General features: G+C 44.7%; 1 protein-coding gene and 1 long non-coding RNA gene across 3 annotated transcripts in view; both read right to left on the minus strand.

The window, feature by feature from the left end:
* Positions 1-1,167: 1,167 nt before the first annotated feature.
* On the minus strand, positions 1,168-14,571 carry SDR42E1 (short chain dehydrogenase/reductase family 42E, member 1). Its single transcript, XM_061386849.1, has 3 exons — positions 14,481-14,571; positions 4,416-4,508; positions 1,168-3,392 (listed from the first exon to the last, which is right to left on the minus strand). Exons 2-3 carry the CDS (start codon positions 4,481-4,483, stop codon positions 2,279-2,281), a joined length of 1,182 nt encoding a protein of 393 aa, XP_061242833.1. The 5' UTR covers positions 4,484-4,508; positions 14,481-14,571; the 3' UTR covers positions 1,168-2,278.
* Positions 14,572-16,798: 2,227 nt separating this feature from the next.
* The window catches only part of LOC133230016 (uncharacterized), a 28,293-nt gene continuing 25,387 nt past the window's right edge, over positions 16,799-19,704 (minus strand). For both annotated transcript variants that reach the window (XR_009730710.1, XR_009730711.1), the window contains 2 exons: positions 18,882-19,010; positions 16,799-17,862 (listed from right to left, as the gene is read on the minus strand). This is a non-coding gene — a long non-coding RNA (uncharacterized LOC133230016). The remainder of the gene's footprint in view (positions 17,863-18,881; positions 19,011-19,704) is intronic.

Below are 19,704 nucleotides of genomic sequence, written 5' to 3' on the forward strand. Positions count from 1 at the left end.
TCTGTAAAGGGCACAGGTACCTGTCCTTCAGCACCTGGAGTGTTAGATATGCTGCACATACGCAGACAAGTTGAAAAGTCAAAGTATTAGTCACGTAGTCATGTCTGACTCATTGTGACCCCAGGGACTGTAGCCTGCCAGGCTCCTCTGTCCAAAATTCTCCAGGCAAGAATACTGAAGTCGGTTGCCATCCCCTTCTTCAGGGGATCTTCCCGACCCAGGGATCAAACCCAGGTCTCCCACATTGCAGGCAGATTCTTTACCATCTGAGCCACCAGGGAAGCCTTGGTCAGACAAGTTAACTCAGACTAAGTTAACTTCATGAAATGCAAAATAAAAGACTCATATTTCACTAAAAACAATCCCACCACCATCTTAATGTTGCAATTTATATATTATATATTAAATTATATATTAAAAGTACTCACTACATCTTACTTTATGCTCAGAACAACCCTGTGAGGTGGGTAAGTGGGTTAATGTGCCAGATACTCAGTCACTCAGTTGTGTCTGTTTGCAACCCCATGGACTGTAGCCTGCCAGGCTCCTCTGTCCATGGGATTCTCCAGGCAAGAATACTGGAGTGAGTTGCTATTTCCTACTCCAAGGGATCTTCCCGACCCAGGGATTGAACCTGTGTCTCTTGTGTCCCCTGTATTGGCAGGCAGATGCTTTACCATTGTGCCACTTGGAAAGCCCAAAGGTGGGTTAATAGAAAGGGCAAATACATTCCTATTTCCCAAGGCAGGCAACTGAGGCCCTACAGAGGCTGCAGTTACTTGGTTAAAAGACCATACAAGATATTCATGGTGGCAGATCCTCTGGTATCAAGCTGAGCACTTTTCCCAACATGCCCAGGCAAGATGCACCGGGCCTCTTCATCCCGCACCCTCCTCCTACAAATACTCTCAGACCAGATCTAACATGACTTTCCACAGCCATCTGTCCTTACAGCCTAGGAATGCTGTCCTTTCTGTGGCTGGAATCAGAGGATGGGTGAAGACTGTCTTCTCTGCACTTCGGTTCCCATGTGACAGTACAACTTGAATGTCTGCCACAGCAATCCCCGTGGGAGCCCGGACAATGCCACCATTGTTCAGAACATTCTTCACTGGAAGAGGCCTTCAGAGAACGGAAATTCTCCCCAGAAGAAAACCAGTCTATTAGTTGAGAGTTATGTTTTATTTTTTAATTGCAAATGGTATCATTAGCTTGAATATTCTCATCAATCATCAGATTTTTAGCTGTTTCCCAGATTTCAATCTCTCCTTGGAGACCACAACTTTATCAACACTGAATATATTTAAGCACACTTGTTACAGACTCTGAGGGCACGTCACAAAGGTATTCCAGAAAGGTCAGTAGCAACAGCACCCTCTGAACAGAATACCCTGAGGAAGAAAACCCTCATAAGGAATGTGTAATAATAATATTAATAAAAATAATGGCTTGTAAGTGTGGTGAGTGGCACTTTATATACCTGGTCCAATTTAACCCTCTAAAGAATCCTGGGAGGTAAGATAAAGGTCTCTTCATTTCAATATCAAACATTACCATGTGGTCACACAGGTATAATACCTTTATGTCATGAAGGGCAAAAACTCATTCCTAGAACATACACTGTGACTAGCAACCGCCTCCCCTGCAAAAGTGACCATCTCCTCAGAGGCTTGGGCTGCGGGGAAGTAGCTCAACTTGTTTTTCACACAAGTGCAAGCCTGTTAGCATTTTGCCATTCCCATATCAGTGTTTCAACCTCTGTGAAGTCAATGCAAAACGTATGGAATGAAGATAAGTACATTTTTGGCTTCTGAGAAATTCAAGTAAGACATTTCCCATCTGAGGGAGTTTAGCTCTATGGGTTTTGGAATGACGTCTACTGTCCATGTCTGAAGGAGGAAGACCCAAGGATCCGAATCTCAAACTTATCCTGGTTTCTGTTTTCTCCCTTCAGGATCTGTGCAAGGAGGTAGGAAATGAAGACTTAATCCAAGAATCAATTTTTTTTTTTTTTTGGCTGTGCTGTGTAGCACATGGGATCTTAATTCTACAACCAGAGATCGAACCCATACCTCCTGCGCTGAAAACTCAGAGTCTTAACCACTGGACAGCCAGGGCGAAGTCCCCCAAGAATCTATTCTTAAGTAGCGACTTGAAGATCCAAAGGTTGACATCAGGTATCTATTCTCTATTTTTAAAACGTGTGTTTCATGAAAACCACCTCAGTATATATAACAACTTCAGTGGTGTACTGTACCACCTCAGTACAGCTCCTCCTTCACATTGACAGGATCACGGAAGGCAGCAGCCACACGAGAACCACTGTAACCACGAGTAAGATCACCAGCCCATCCCAAACAAGACACTTGGAGTCACAACTCCCAGGACGTCTGCCGTGACCATGGGCTTTAAACCACTCGACTGCCTCCTGGAGGTCAAACGGCTGAGCCTCATACCCCAGCTCCTTCCTGGCTTTCTCCAGGCTAAAGTAATGTGTGACGCCAGTTTTGTAAACTTCGGTGCGGGTGAGGAAGGGCTGGAAGTTGTAGAGTCGCCCCAAGATGAAGTGGGTCATCTCTGTCAGGAAAGCGAAGCAATAGATGAGGGTCAGGGGCAGGCGGGTGGACGGGAACTTGTAGCCCAGGCCCTCAACCAGAGGCCGGAAGAACTCAAAGTTGTTCACAGGCCTGCCGTCTGAGATGAAGTAGGGCTGCCCAGCAGCAATGTGGCCCTTGTTGGCTTTCAGGGCCTCTGAGGCCAGGATGTGAGCCTGCACCAAGTTGTCCACGTGGACAAATTCCACCAGACTCTTGGGGTCTCCATACACAAACCTGAACAGGCCCTTCTCTATGTAGCTCACTATCCTGGGGAGGTGCCTCTGTTCTCCAGGCCCGTAGATGCCAGCTGGCCTCAGGGCACAGGTGCTCAAGACCCCACCACCCCTCTCCAGGGCTGTACCATTGGCTGACAGCACCTTCTTCTCAGCGATAGATTTGGTCCGAGAGTAGTGATCAGGATGGAGGTGAAGGGGCAGGTAAGGCAGAGATTCGTCTCCATTTCTGATGACCTGCCCTCCGAAGATGACGTTGAAAGTGCTCGTGTACACTAACCTCGGCACCCCTCTCCTCCTGCATGCCTGGAGGATGTTGTCTGTGCCCCCCACGTTGATTTCTTCAATCAGGCTTCGATTCAGTTGCTCGCGCCCTGACATACCGTAAGATGCGATATGGAACACACAAGCCACGTCGACACCCTGGAAGGCGTTCTCTATGTCAGAGAGACAGCGGATATCTCCTAGTATAAACCGGATGCCTTCTGGAATGGTCTGGGCAGGGCGGCTGATGTCAAACAGAATCACATGGACTCCCAGAAGGTTCAGAGCACAGCCAAGGCTGCAAGAAGAAAGGGTAAAAGTTAGATCAAATCACTATTAAGCTATGCCTTGAAAAAGTACGGCTCAGGCAGTGAAGGGTCTGCCTGCAGTGTGGGAGACCTGGGTTTGATCCCTGGGTTGGGAAGATCCCCTGGAGAAGGAAATGGCAACCCACTCCAGTACTCTTGCCTGGAAAATTCCATAGACTGAGGAGCCTGGTAGGCTACAGTCCATGGGTTCACAAAGAGTCGGACATGACTGAGCGACTTCACTTTCTCTCTTTCTTTGGAAAAGTATATAATTTTCCCAGTCTTCTTGGCTTATCCTGTGAGTTCCTCACTTTACACATTCATTGGTACAAGTTTTACTTATGTAAATATTAAAAAACGAGCATCTTCACATTTATTTAAATTACAATGAGAGAGGCTTTATCTTCAAAGATGGTGGTGTCCACATATTACATTCCCCCAGCCCCCTGTTCCAGGCATGCATGCATGCTAGGTCACTTCAGTCGTGCCTGACTCTTTGTGACTCCATGGAATGTAGCCCACCAGGCTCCTCGGTCCATGGGATTCTCCAGGCAAGAATACTGGAGTGGGTTGCCATGCCCTCCTCCAAGGAATCTTCCTGACCCAGGGGTCGAACCTGCATCTCCTGCAGCTCCCTGTATTGCAGGCGGATTCTTTACCACTGAGCCACCAGAAAACCCCTCCTCCCCCTATTCTAGCACTCACCATCTATTCTTCAGAATATTTATGAATGATAATGTAACTGTGAAAGAATAGTCATTATTTTAAATTGTTTGTGATATGATTATCTCCCAACCCCGATTCAATGGCTTTATAAAGAATTTTTCTTCAAGTGGAATGTATCTATAGTTCTCAATTTCCTAATCTGAGCAGTGGGCAGCATGGTTCATTCCTGGTCTACACTGTACCAACGAGTAAGAGTCTACACTGCATTAATGTAGGTTGAAAGCTATACTTTTCCCAGCAACTACCAGTAAAATACTTGCATGGACATATTTTACAGATGCACTGACCGGAAACCAAAATAGCCACCTCCTCCTGTAATGAGGACTGTTTCCTTCGGAGATTTGTGGGAATCCATATGTGGCAGTCAAAGATAACTGGACCTATGAAGAAAGTAGGATGCAGCACTGTTACTAACCCAACTGCAGAAGCGGTGGTCCCCTACTTGGGGTTAATAGACACGAAAAGGCAGTGTGCTCCAGCAGAAAGAAAAGCTGAGACCTGGGTTCCCGTCATGGCTTTGGGACATTAGCTGACTCCTGCCCACCCACCTCGTCACTTCTTGGGCTGCACATTTCTGCCCGTGTGTCAGCAGGAACAGTACTAATCTGCTCTGACTGCCTGGCAAGGTCAGTGTGAAGGTTAAATAAGATAATGTAGCTGGGAGAGCTTTGAAAAACCACAAAGCACTCTCCAAATAGAAAGCATTATTCTTAATCCGTGGAAAACACTAGAGGCTTTTGGAAAAGAAGTTGTTCGAATTTGGTACAGAGGGTCATTTTCCGCATCCCCCCACCCCCTCTGAAAAATCAAGGACAGAACTCTGAAGCAAATTTCCAACATCTTTTGTTTAAGACAGCACACTGCAGCATAGTTTAATACGGCTTTTATGTAAAAAAAAAAAAAAGTAGAAAAAGAAGGGAAGGACAAAAAGGTCCTTTATGTAGCAAACCATATTCACCCACCCAGGAAATCTTCTAAGTACTGTGTGTGCTCAATGCCTTTGGGAACCTTGCTTCCCCCTCCCTCCGCATCTATGCTAAAATTATATTCTAATTATTATTTTCTCAAGGCTCCAAGACACCTTTCTTTCAAAAACAAGACAAAACAAGCAAAAAGTGGGCCACTCAACTCTTTCCGCTTAAGAAGAAATGGAACAGGAAGCTCGCAGGTCCTCAAATGCATTTAAACACACACACACACACGCACACACACACACCTTCTCTCATTCAGTCAAGTAAGTGGAGACAACTGAGAAGCGTGGTTAGTTAGGGAGACTGCAAGCAACCAAAGGTGCTACCATTTGGACAGGTTCATCCGAGCTGTTGCTGCATTAAACATCAGAGCTAAAAATAAGCTCGCAGGATTCTGGAGACCGAATGGGAACATGTATAAAAACTGCCTGATGTAGTGTAGGTGCTCCATGGATATCACTTCTTGAATTTCTTTTCTTTGAGTTCCACAGTCTAAGGATTCAATTTTTCTCTTACATTCCCACACATCATGATAAGGTCTCTCAGAAGTACAGGATTACACAAAGCTTGTCAGATTCTTCTGGATAACTCTACTAAGAAGCTTTGATCACCAGCAAAGCTAATCAGATCATTCGTGCAGAAATCAGTTGGTGTAACAGCTGAAGACAAGATTCAGCAAGTGACTGTCTCCGTGGCTTGAGGGTAAGAAAATTAGGAAAACTGAGCAAAATGATGTGAAGGATGGCTGGAGTCCCAAGGTCTGACTAAGCAGTTGCCATTGTTGTGCTTACAGGAAAATCCATCACGAATGAATGCCCCGGCATCCTCTTAATATGCGACTTTATGTTTCTATTATTTTCTGAGTGCAGGACGCTCCCATTCGGATTTGGACTAGCCAGCCATAAAACTTGCTGCGGTCCATTCTGTCGCTTAACATGATCACATGACTTTGTTATCACTGATGCTGCTTCCAGACACAGAAGGGTGTCAGTCAGTGACACTTCAGCCCAGACTTCTTACTGTCACCACCATGACCTGGTGGCAACCTCCTTCTCTGACTTCCTCTCACTCTTTTGTTGGGACTCTACTCCGCGCTCCAGCCCCCTGAACTTCTCCCTTCTCTTGATAATGCCAAGCTCATCTGTGCTGAGGCCTACGTGCACTCCTTGCTTCACCTCTGTGTGAACCGCTGCCAAGCCAGATGCCTGCCAGGCTGCGTCTTTCTCAATATTTAGGTCTGCTCAAGTGCTCGATGCACAGGGTAGTTTCTGAAGAGCTCTCCCTTATCTGAACACTGCTTTGTTTTCTTCATGGCATATTACCTAAATGTATTTGTTTCCTTTCTGACTACTGATCTCCTTCCAGCAGAATCTGGGTGCCATGAGAACCGAAACCTTCAGCCTTTCTCACTGGCATGTCCCCACCAGACAACCTCGGATGCAGAGGATGCCCATCAAGTATCTGCAGAATTCATGGATGATTTGGAACATGGTGAAATACACCCAATTTAGTAAAATGATGATGGGCACAAATTATGCAGGGCCCGGCCGTGTCCAAGAGTCGTCGCTGTGTATGCCAATCAGTGCTGCCATTTTCATTTAACTTAGCTCCTAAAAAGGAAAGTTCTGGCATGAAAATGACATAAAGCAAAATGTGACAGAATTCCTGCATTCCAGAGCGTATGCTAGAGGAGACAGGCTTCTGCAAATTAAAGTAGAAGGCAAAATGGAGAAACCAAGATTCCTTCAGGGGAGCCTGCACTCTATTCTGCAGACAACAGAGTCTTTGCAGGTGTCCACGACGGTGGGCTCACTTCAGTCCTTGTCAAAGATTAAGCTTTACCTGGAGGAGGGAGAGACTGCAGGTTGGCAGGAGTCTAGGTGAGGGGTGATGAAGGGGCAGGGCCAGTGTGCTCAGTTGAGATCACCGTGAGGCAGGGGCAGCAGGTGAAGTCTAAGGACGGTGACGCCCTTAAGCAAAACCGCACTTACAGGTTTTAGAACTGTTCTGTTTGGTTACAGGGTTTTCATTAAGAGGATGCCAGAGGGGGGAAAAAAAAGGTTAAGATATTTTTCTATCTCCACAAGAATTCCCCGATAAGCAAATCAGAAAATGGACAAGGCTTCAAAGAGCCCAGCTAAGAATTTTCCAACAGAAATTCTTCGCAGGGACTTCCCTGGTGGTTCAGTGGTTCAGACTCCGTGCTCCCACTGCGGATGGCTCGGGTTCGATCCCTGATCAGGGAACTAGATCCCACATGCCGCAACTAAGAGTTTGCATGCTGCAACTAAAGACCCTGCAGTGAAAGTAAGTGAATAAATAAATATTTTTTAGGAAAGGAAAAAGAAAAAAGAAATTCTTCCAAATCTCTTCTTGTCCTTTTTTTAAAAAATTTTTATTTTATATTGGAGTATAGCCAGTTAACAACACTGTGATGGTTTCAAGTGCACAGCAAAGTCACTCAGCCATCCACAGACACGTACGTGTTCTTCTCCAAACTCCCCTCCCATCCAGGCTGCCACATAACATTGAACAGAGTTCTCTGTGCTATACGGTAGGTCCTTGTTGGTTATCCATTTCAAATACAGCAGTGTGTATCAATGTCCTTTGTTTTTAAAATTGCACATTCCCATAGTCATAAGACTGCAGGCCAGTCCTGGCTCAAGTGCACACTAATCACACCAGGAATGTACAAATTCAAACTATTAATGCTTCCGAGTACCTGTCGGGCCTATTCATGCTATTCCTCATTACCTTCCAGCTAATTCCAGAATTATCTGGGGCAAGAACCTGTGTAATTGACTTGAACTGGAGGGTCAGAGGAGTGGTGACGAGTAAGGAAAGATTAATAAGTTAGCAAGACAAATGGCAATGAGAGAAGCCTATCCACCCGGCTGGTGAAACCTTCATAGATGACCAGCCATTAGTGCTGCCACCCAGAAGCCACCTCCTCCTTTTCCAGCTGCCTGCATCGGTGAGCACAGAAAAATCGCAGCAAACACATTTCGCAGGAAACCAAAAGAAATTCCCATGAACACTAAGCCATAAGGGAGAAAAGAGGGTCTGCGTGGTTTTCCTTCAAACAGCTGCCTGAGTTTTTATATTTCTTTACTAGTTTCCATCTGATTCTTTCCAGGGCTGGGCACTCAGACCACTGTTTATAATCTCAATTGCTTTAAGGCTCTTCCAAAATGTGGCTTTGTTCAGTAATTGCTTCCTTCTGGGTTGGGGGGGAGGGTCACATTTAATCTGAGTAGTCATTTTAGCTGATACAGGTTATGGTTAAGTACACGATCCAAAAAAAAAAAAAAACCAGGAATCTTAATTATAAACAAGAAAAAATGAAATTTAAAGTTAGCCTGACCCCTTGATAATACTAAGATAGAACGAGGGTAATAAGGTTGACATCTCACAGGGAAGTCATGAGAAGAAACTCATAAAAATGACTAGGAGTACTTCAGATTTACAAAGACCTAATTAAATGCGAAGGATCAGTAATAAGAACCTCAGCTTATGCACACAGTTCCTTCATCCCCAGGGTTCAAGAGCATGATGCTACTGACCCTCTGGTATTAAAATGCAACATACAAATCTAGGCACTACTGGAGTATGGCGAGCAGAACTGAAGACAGCTTTCATAAAGATAAAAATTTACTGTATTTACTTTAAAGGAAGATAAAAATATATCCAGGTAGTTTAACCCTATGATGGCGTGTTTTAAATTACTGCCAGGTACTGAATGGAGGCAAAATTAACTGTGTTCTTACTGTACTGAGACCAGGAAAGCGTATTGAGGCTAGAAGGTTTAGAAACGGTGCTGCTCAAATTCCATACATGATCTGAAAGTTATCTGTGTTTAATACAAAGCAGTCAGAGCCATAATGATGAACAAGTAGTTACAGACAATAAGGAGAGTCACCCTGATACAGGTAAAAGGGAAGTGAGGTGCAAAACCTAAAAGGCCAAACACATCTGCGAAGAAAATTAACTGCACAGCATTAAGGGGAAAGTTGACACAATCATGCCAAACAGGGGTATTTGTGCAGTTTTGAGTTTTACTGGCAGTGGCAGGGAAGTTAATTCTATCCCTGATCTTCTTGTCCAGCTATCCACTCAAACTCCTTTTGCCTAGATATTTATTGCACAAAAGATCCTTGCAGTCTTGCAGTTATTCCTGATACTTATGATATAAGTTAATCACAAAGTTTTATAATCCGTATTTTCCAACTGCTTCCCAAACTATCCATATTAACTCCATGCAAACCTAAGCCATTTCTCTAAGAATGTCAGCAGGAATGAGGAATATTTGACAGATCCTAGACCTGGTCCATTATATGTATTACTGCGGGCAGGAATCCCTTAGAAGAAATGGAGTAGCCATCATGGTCAACAAAAGAGTCCAAAATGCAGTACTTGGATACAATCTCAAAAACGACAGAATGATCTCTCTTTGTTTCCAAGGCAAACCATTCAATATCACAGTAATCCAAGTCTATGCCCCAACCAGTAACGCTGAAGAAGCTGAAGTTGAATGGTTCTATGAAGACCTACAAGACCTTTTAGAACTAACACCCACAAAAGATGTTCTTTTCATTATAGGGTACTGGAATGCAAAAGTAGGAAGTCAAGAAACACCTGGAGTAACAGGCAAATATGGCCTTGGAATACAGAATGAAGCAGGGCAAAGGCTAATAGAGTTTTGCCAAGAGAACTCACTGGTCATAGCAAACACCCTCTTCCAACAACACAAGAGAAGACTCTACACATAGACATCACCAGATGGTCAACACCGAAATCAGACTGATCATATTCTTTGCAGCCAAAGATGGAGAAGCTCTATACAGTCAGCAAAAACAAGACTGGGAGCTGACTGTGGTTCAGATCATGAACTCCTTATTGCCAAATTCAGACTTAAATTGAAGAAAGTAGGGAAAACCACTAGACCATTCAGGTATGACCTAAATCAAATCCCTTATGATTATACAGTGGAAGTGAGAAATAGATTTAAGGACCTAGATCTGATAGATAGAGTACCTGATGAACTATGGACGGAGGTTCATGACACTGTACAGGAGACAGGGATCAAGACCATCCCCACGGAAAAGAAATGCAAAAAAGGAAAAATGGCTGTCTGGGGAGGCCTTACAAATAGCTGTGAAAAGAAGAGAAGCGAAAAGCAAAGGAGAAAAGGAAAGATATAAGCATCTGAATGCAAAGTTCCAAAAAATAGCAAGGAGAGATAAGAAAGCCTTCCTCAGCAATCAATGCAAAGAAATAGAGGAAAACAACAGAATGGGAAAGACTAGAGATCTCTTCAAGAAAATTAGAGATACCAAGGGAACATTTCATGCAAAGATGGGCTTGATAAAGGACAGAAATGGTATGGACCTAACAGAAGCAGAAGATATTAAGAAGAGGTGGCAGGAATACACAAACGAACTGTATAAAAAAGACCTTCATGACCAAGATAATCACGATGGTGTGATCACTCACCTAGAGCCAGACATGTGACTTGTGAAGTCAACTGGGCCTTAGAAAGCATCACTATGAACAAAGCTAGTGGAGGTGATGGAATTCCAGTTGAGCTACTTCAAATCCTGAAAGATGATGCTGTGAAAGTGCTGCACTCAATATGCCAGCAAATTTGGAAAACTCAGCAGTGGCCACAGGACTGGAAAAGGTCAGTTTTCATTCCAATCCCAAAGAAAGGCAATGCCAAAGAATGCTCAAACTACCGCACAATTGCACTCATCTCACACGCTAGCAAAGTAATGCTCAAAATTCTCCAAGCCAGGCTTCAGCAATACGTGAACCGTGAACTTCCAGATGTTCAAGCTGGTTTTAGAAAAGGCAGAGGAACCAGAGATCAAATTGCCAACATCCACTGGATTATCAAAAAAGCAAGAGAGTTCCAGAAAAACATCTATTTCTGTTTTATTGACTATGCCAAAGCCTTTGACTGTGTGGATCACAATAAACTGTGGAAAATTCTGAAAGAGATGGGAATACCAGACCACCTGACCTGCCTCTTGAGAAACCTATATGCAGGTCAGGAAGCAACAGTTAGAACTGGACATGGAACAACAGACTGGTTCCAAATAGGAAAAGGAGTACATCAAGGCTGTATATTGATACCCTGCTTATTTAACTTCTGTGCAGAGTACATCATGAGAAATGCTGGACTGGAAGAAGCACAAGCTGGAATCAAGATTGCCGGGAGAAATATCAATAAACTCAGATATGCAGATATGCAGATGACACTACCCTTATGGCAGAAAGTGAAGAGGAACTAAAAAGCCTCTTGAGGAAAGTGAAAGAGGAGAGTGAAAAAGTTGGCTTAAAGCTCAACATTCAGAAAATGAAGATCATGGCATCTGGTCCCATCACTTCATGGGAAATAGATGGGGAAACAGTGTCAGACTTTATTTTTTTGGGCTCCAAAATCACTGCAGATGGTGATTGCAGCCATGAAATTAAAAGATGCTTACTCCTTGGAAGGAAAGTTATGACCAACCTAGACAGCATATTGAAAAGCAGAGACATTACTTTGCCAACGAAGGTCCGTCTAGTCAAGGCTATGGTTTTTCCAGTGGTCATGTATGGATGTGAGAGTTGGACTGTGAAGAAAGCTGAGTGCCAAAGAATTGATACTTTTGAACTGTTGTGTTGGAGAAGACTCTTTCGAGTCCCTTGGACTGCAAGGAGATCCAACCAGTCCATTCTCAAGGAGATCAGTCCTGGGTGTTCTTTGGAAAGAATGATGCTAAAGCTGAAACTCCAGTACTGTGGCCACCTCACGTGAAGAGTTGACTCATTGAAAAGACTCTGATGCTGGGAGGGATTGCGGGCAGGAGAAGGGGACGACAGAGAATGAGATGGCTGGATGGCGTCACCGACTCGATGGACGTGAGTTTGAATGAACTCCGGGAGTTGGTGATGGACAGGGAGGCCTGGTGTGCTGCAATTCCTGGGGTTGCAGAGTCAGACACGACTGAGCGACTGAACTGAACTGGACAGCAGGGGGCTGTATCTACTGGCACCCAGATGCATCTGATTCTACAGCCTACACCTCACCCACATCAAGCACTCAGGGCTGTGCAGAGTCCCCGACCTGAAGCAGCCAAGTCTATGGTGACCTGAGTCCCATGGGGGCTTTCACAGCTAACACATTCTGCAATGTCAAATGGGCCCTTCCAATTTCCAGAAGGGCAGGCAGGAGGTGCCCCGTCCCCTCCCAAGAGGCAAGAGGTAGTGGGGAGGCAGGGTTAAGCTTTTTAGGTTATAAATCAGAAAATCTGAGTCCTAGACTTGGTTCTCCCATCAATTCCCTGTGTGACCTGGGAAAGTCACTGAACCTCTCGGATCCTGTTTCCTTCTTGCTAAAATGAAAATAGCAACTATGTCGGCATTTAGTATTATGGGCAAGGGGCTTAAGGTTTACCACGGAAGCCTCAGAACAGTCTTCTGAGGTAATTATTATCCTCAGCTTTTCTGATATGAGAAAAAGACTCAGAGGTCAAGAATCTTGCCTATATATATCTCTCTCTCCAAAGTAAAGGAAATCACTATCTCCAAAAGGTATCTGCACCCCCATATTCACTGCAGCATTATTCAAATTGCTGAGTCATGGAAACAACCTAAGTGCCCATTAAAGGATGAATGGATAAGGAAAATGTGATGTATACACACACAAACACACACACAGTGGAATACTATTCAGCCACTCAAAAAGGGAAGGAAATCCTACCATTAGTGACAGTACCAATTGACCTTGAGGGCATTATGCTAAGTGAAATAAGTCACAGACAAATACTGGGGTGATCCCGATTACACAGAGACTCTAAAAGAGCTGATCTCATAGAAACAAAGAGTAGGACGGCGGTTGCCAGGGGGTGGGGGATGCGGGAAATGAGGAGATGCTGGTCAAAGGGTATAAGCTTCTAGTTACAAGACATAATTGAGTTCTGGGGATCAAATGCACAGCATGGGGGCCATATGTAATATTACCTTATTACAGGCTTGAAAGCTGCTGGGCGAGTAGATCTTTTTTCCCCCTCCCCACTTTGGGACCCCGCAGCTCCCAAGGCCGAACCGCCCAGGGTGAGCCAGGCCCTGCCTTGCTGGCCCAGACGCCAACTCCATGCAGATCTGATCTCAAGACCTCCACCTGGATGCCGCCATCTTCCCGCGTGCCAGGCGAGAGTAGATCTTTCAAGTGTTGACCACACACAAAGAAAACTATCATAATTCTGTGAGGTGATAGAGATGTTAACTGACCTCACTGTGCTTATCATTTCACAATATATATGCGTATCAGGTCACCAAGTTGTGCATCTTAAAGTCACACAACGCCGCACGTCATTTTTACCCTAGTCAAGTTGAAAGGAAAAGCATCTAAAACAAACAAAACAAAAAACTGGCCCACAAATTATGCAGGTGACAGAGGCTGAGTTGGAGCAAGGACTTGAAGACAGATCAGAGTAGGAGGACCCAGCTGGGTTGGGAACAACGCAGTGTCATTCGCTTACCACCTTCATAGTTTCCGTCACACCTGCTATCTCTGATACTTTGTTGCTGCTTAGTTGCTAAATGGTGTGTGGCTCTTTGCGACCCCATGGACTGTAGCCCGCCAGGCTCCTCTGTCCATGGTATTTTCCAGACAAGATTACTGGTGTGGGTTGCCATTTCCTACTCTGGGGGCTCTTTCTGGCCCAGGGATCGAACTCGTGTCTTTTGCATTAGCAGGCAGATTCTTTACCACTGAGCCACCAGAGCAGCCCTATCTCTGGTACTAGTACTTACTGTTTTATTTAAAACTCCTTATCTTTTAGCAATAAATACCTTCATTTTAAATGGGAACCTTACACGGCCACTTAAATGGAAAACCAGAATCATCTGTCATCAAGACAAAGTAATCTTTCCCCCACAAAGTGCGATTATAATAAAAAAAAAATGTAAATGGAGTCTAGCTTGACACAGATGCCTGTTGAAAGTTCTGAGCTTGGGGCCTGCCATCTTTTTCAAAAAGACGACGAAAACCAGAAGCTAGCCGGTGCTTGAGACCTTCGCAACGATCCTAGAAAGAGACGCTGAGCCCCGCTGCTTGGAATCCGAGGGGAAGTGGGGTGAACTCAGGTCGGCCATCACTCACGACCGCGCCCCGTACCAGCGGCCACGGGGCTCGTCCCACCTGGGCCGCCACGACACGCAGGTAGCGGCCGACAAGGTCGTCCTCCGCAGGACCCCGACGCGCGTGCAAGCCCAGGCGTCCCCGCCAGGGTCACACAGGGAATTGATGGGAGAACCAAGTCTAGGACTCAGTCTAGGACCCGCGCCTGGGTCCCGGCGGAGGGGCGACCCTCCCTACCCGGGGCCACTCACAGAGACAGAAGACCACGGCGACGCCGGGATTGCGCCAGGTGGGGTGACTCAGGCCCCTCCCTCTCCCCACCGCCACCCCCGCTCTGCGCCTGAGCCGTCGGACCAGCCTCCTGGAGCCACTTCCGGCCTCTCTAGGATGCTCGGAGGTCTCGGCATCTCTATGGTATGCAGGTTTCTCCCACCATCACCTGTGCGACGGTGTGGCGTTCACTTCACGCATCTTCCCGAAGTGCCCAAACCGTGTGTTCCAGCTTCGCGGGAGCCCTCTCAGGGCATATCGGTTATGAAAAGTGAAGTGGTGAAAGTGAAGTCGCTCAGTCGTGTCCGACTCTTTGCGACCCCATGGACTGTAGCCTGTCAGGCTCCTCCGTCCATGGGATTTTCCAGGCAAGAGTGCTGGAGTGGATTGCCACTTCCTTCTCCAGGGGATCTTCCCAACCCAGGAATCGAACGCGGGTCTCCCGCATTGCAGGCAGACGCTTTACCGTCTGAGCCATCGTCGGCTATAACCACCTCCAATTTAGACTTCCGTTTCCGTCTTTGTGTACCTTCAACGTTGAGCAGGACTTCCCTGTAGCTCAAACGGTAAAGAATCTGCCTGCGATGCAGGAGACTGGGATTCGATCCCTGGGTTGTGAAGCTCCTATGGAGCAGGGAATGGGAATCCACTCCAATGGTCTTGCCTGGAGAATTCCATGGGCAGAGAAGCCTGGCAGGCTACAGTCTGTGGGATGGCAAAGAGTCGGACACGACTGAGTGACTAACGCACACACAATGTTGAGCATAGGCAGTGCTTGATAAATAGGAGGTGCTTAGCTCATTTATTGCTTCGATGGATGAATGGATGTGTGGGTGTCTGGATGGATAGATGGATGGGTGAACGGGTAGATGGGTGGGTGATGGATGGATGAGGCTCTCTATGCTCCTGAGTATTCACTTGCCATGTATCTTTTCAAATCTGTCTCTGAGTTTCCATATTTATGTATATTTTCCTGTGTCCCCAGTTTCCCCTATTTTTACAGTTCCACTTCTGATCAATGAGCGAGCAATGATGCGAAGACTAACCTTTGTTGCTGGCATATTGAGGGCAGCATTTTAACAGTATCATCTTTTAGGATTTGAAACAGCTCAACTGGAATTCCATCATTTCCACTAGCTTTGTTCCTAGTGATGCTTCCTAAGGCCCACTTGACTTTGCACTTGAAGCACAAGCTGGAATCAAGATTGCTGGAAGAAGTATCAAAAACCTCAGATACGCAGATGATACCACCCTTATGGCACAAAGTGAAGAGAAACTGAAGAGCCTCTTGAAAGTGAAAGAGGAGAGTGAAAAAGTTGGCTTGAAACTCAACATTCAACAAACTAAGATCATGGCATCCAGTCCCATCACTTCATGGCAAATAGATGGGGAAACAATGGAAACAGTGACAGACTTTATTTTCTTGGGCTCCAAAGTCACTGCAGTGGTGACTGCAGCCATGAAATTAGAAGAATTTCTCCTTAGAAAAAAAGCTATGACCAACCTAAACAGCACGTTAAAGAGCAGAGACATTACTTTGCTGACAAAGGTCTGTCTAGTCAAAGCTATGATTTTTCCAGTAGTCATGTATGGATGTGAGAGTTGAACTGTAAAGAAAGTTGAGCATCGAAGAGTTAATGCTTTTGAACTGTGGTGTTGGAGAAGACTCTTGAGAGCCCCTTGGACTACAAGGAGATCCAACCAGTCAATCCTAAAGGAAATCAGTCCTGAGTGTTCACTGGAAGGACTGATGCTGAAGCTGAAACTCCAATATTTTGGCCACCTGATGCAAAGAACTGATTCCTTGGAAAGGACCCTGATGCTGGAAAAGATTGAAGGCTGGAAGAGAAGGGGACAACAGAGGATGAGATGGTTGGATGGCATCACTGACTCAATGGACATAAGTTTGAGCAAGCTCCCGGAGTTGGTGATGGACAGGGAGGTCTTTCATGCTGCAGTCCATGGGGTTACAAAGAGTCAGACACGACTGAGTGACTGAACTGAATTGAACCTTTGTTGCTGAAGTAACCAAAGACTTTAAAGCCATATAGAAAGGAATGTTGACATCCTTATTCAAAGGTGTCCTGGGGAGGCCCATCTTTTTCTCCTCATCACAAGTTTGGTTCCATGGAAACCTGCAGGCTCTGTGTACAAACACACACACACACACACACACACGCACACGCACACACACACACATGACTTGACCCCTGGCTGGAGAAGACTTCATTTTGATGGCTCAAAGGATAGGAGTTTTGACTTCATACACTGCTGTTGCCACATGCAGACTCCAATAAGCTCATATGACGTAAGTCATTTACTGCTAAATTTTCACTGAGAACACAGAGTCACAAAGAAAACCTCAAGCCCAGGGATATAAACATTAATGAAAGCCATAGGAAGAAAGCCGAGTCCCCAGCGTTGGCCTCTTGAATCGTTCCTCTCTGATCCTATCTGTCTTGTCCTCAAGTGTGATCCAGCCATAAGTCTTAGGAGACTGAGATATGGTTGTAGCAAGTAGTCTTAAGACACAGCTTTTCTCTGCCTTCCTAGCATGCATAAAGATTAGAGGAGGAGAAGAGGAAGGCTAGTGAGGTGACTGGCAATATGTTCTTGGGACCAGTAGCCAAGGAAGAAAATATCCCTCTGAGGATGCAGTATGTACGACGGACATCCTTTGGGGAAATTCATCTCTAAGAGATGCCCAGGTTTACTGCCTGTTGATAACCCATAAGAAGAAATGTGGCAAATTTAAATGTTAATATCATCGTGCCACCAAGGACTCTTTTAAAATCTAAGCACTTATGTTTTAAGGGAAAATCATAAACTTTACAATTGCTTCCTTAGTTTCTACCCACTGCAATTTAGTGAGTTGATTTTATAAAGGTCTGAACAAGAATTTTAAGATAAAAATGACCAGGAAAAAAATTGACCTCAGTATTAATTTACATGTCAATCCTTTTTGAACAATTTTTTCCCCTAATAATATATCCAGAGAGTGGATACATTTCAGAAAAACCAGTTTACAGTTATCATTCTTCACAGATGTCCAACAATTTATACTATTAGCTCATCAGATTCACAGAAATTGTATCCATTAAGATTCTTTCAAGTAGTAGAGAATTTTGGTGTTGTTGTTTAGTAACTAAGTCATGTCCGACTCTTTTGTGATCCCATGGACTGTAGCCCGCCAGGTTCCTCTGTCCTTGGTATTCCACAGGTAAGAATACTGGAGCGGGTTGCCATTTCCTTCTCCAGGGAATCTTCCTGACCCAGGGATCGAATCCGCGTCTCCGGCATCTCCTGCATTGGCAGGCGAATCTTTACCACTGAGCCACCAGGGAGGCGCAGTAGAGAATAGCTCTAGCAAATATAAGTGAAAAAAATGTCAACTTTTAGAATCTCAAAAAGAGTTCAATAATTTATGCATGTATGATAAGAAGTGCTAGCTTCTATAATAGATAAATCCTGATATCTCAGTGATTTAATGCAATAAAAGTTTCTTTTTCATTCTCATCATAGTTCAGTTAGTCTGCAGGGGAGAGTGGCTCTCCTGCACACAATCACCAGGGCCCCAGCCTTCTTTCATTGGTTATGTTTTTTCATTTGTATTCAACATGTGTCCGCCAAGGTCACTGTAGAAAGGGAAGCAAGACCTTGGCTTTCCCTAGCACCCCTGTTTAAAGTAGGTCCCCTGCAACCCTTGAAATTCTCCAATCATTTCAAAGCACTTAGCTTATCTGAAATTATCTTGTACAGTACTATCATGAATGCTCTGTGAGGCCAGAGACCTGCTTTATCGAACTAGTATATCTCTACTGCTTGTTAGAGTATCTGGCATAGAGAGAATTTGAAAAGAACTGCTGAATGAATGAGCAAGTGAGTGAATGTCCCAACTCTGGTTGTCTGTTCAAAACCAGATTTGTGGATGCGACCTTCTTTTGACCCTGGTTGGGTCAGAAATCACCTCTAATGTAGTAGAGGTGGCAAGGGGGTATAAGCTATGGGGATACAGCTATGGCAAGTGGGTTAAGAGCAACTATTAATAGCCCATCACTAAAATCCAGGGCAGTTTCTAGAAGAGGAAAATCATTGTGAGCCTGGAAGTTACCCTCTACCTTGTTACCCCAAGGTGTGAAGGCAGCCACATCAACATCACTGGGAGCTTATTCAAAATGCAGATCTTGGATTCCACTCCAAACACAAGAATCTGCAAAGCTCTTGTGAAATTTGGAAGTCCCCAGGGAATTCCTATGACCAATAAAGACTGAGAGACGCTGCCCTAAAAGGTTTTTATCACTACGACTCTCCGATGTGGGTAAGAGATTCCTAACAGTAGTCTCTTGCTACACCTGGAACCCAGGTAAGATTTAGTGACTTACCCAAGGTCACAGAACTAGTAATTGGCAGAGCTGGGGTTAAAAGGCAAGGCTTCAGGCTCCAAATCCCACTCCACTCCATGCTTATTCCACCATGCTGCTCTATCTCCTGGATAAACCTATTTCCTTCCACTAATGAGAAAGATTCAAAAGGGAGAAATAAATGGGAAAAAAATAGAGTTACATTTAAATGCTGGTTAATGGTTTCAAGAATTGATTTGTTTTAGAAAAGGAAACAGGCATTTATTGCTTACAGTGCATTCAATACACCGTTTTCCCCATTACATATTAAAGAACTCTCCAAGTAACAAAATGGATATTTATATTTCATTTACTCAGCAATTAGGCATCTTAACATTCTTTTATAAGCATTTGTAGCACTTATTCAGAATTACCAATATCCTATCTGGGTCAATGGTTTTTCTTTTCCCTTCTTGGATTAAGTTGTTTACATAGCACTGATTAAAACTACATGTTATTTTGAGTATCTTGGCCAAGGGCTTTCTGCTCAGGGCTCAAGCATTTGAAGCTTTCTTATTAGAACACAAAAGACCCCCAGAGATAGTGAAGCTTGCCTTTGCCACTTTTGTTCTTTACTGTTTCCAAAGATTGAAGAATGTAGATACCAACCATGTTAATCAGCTTGCAAATCATAGAAATCTATCCTAGCATGGGTAAATCAAAGGAATAAATGATTGGCTGCTGTAGCTTGAAGCTCAAAAGTTGGATCTAGCTTCAGAGTCTTAAACATCATCAGAGTTCCATCTCCCCGTCTCTCAGCTCCCCTTGCTCCCGTTTGACCAGTTCTCTTCCTGTGGCTTATTTA

This window comes from Bos javanicus, chromosome 18 (assembly GCF_032452875.1).
Source record: "Bos javanicus breed banteng chromosome 18, ARS-OSU_banteng_1.0, whole genome shotgun sequence".
NCBI lineage: Eukaryota > Metazoa > Chordata > Mammalia > Artiodactyla > Bovidae > Bos > Bos javanicus.

Excerpts from the sequence above, each read along its gene's own strand:
- SDR42E1 (XM_061386849.1), bottom strand. The coding sequence starts at position 4,483 with ATGGATTCCCACAAATCTCCGAAGGAAACAGTCCTCATTACAGGAGGA. Across the intron at positions 3,393-4,415 it reads GGTGGCTATTTTGGTTTCCG|CCTTGGCTGTGCTCTGAACC; the intron begins GTCAGTGCATCT and ends TTCTTCTTGCAG.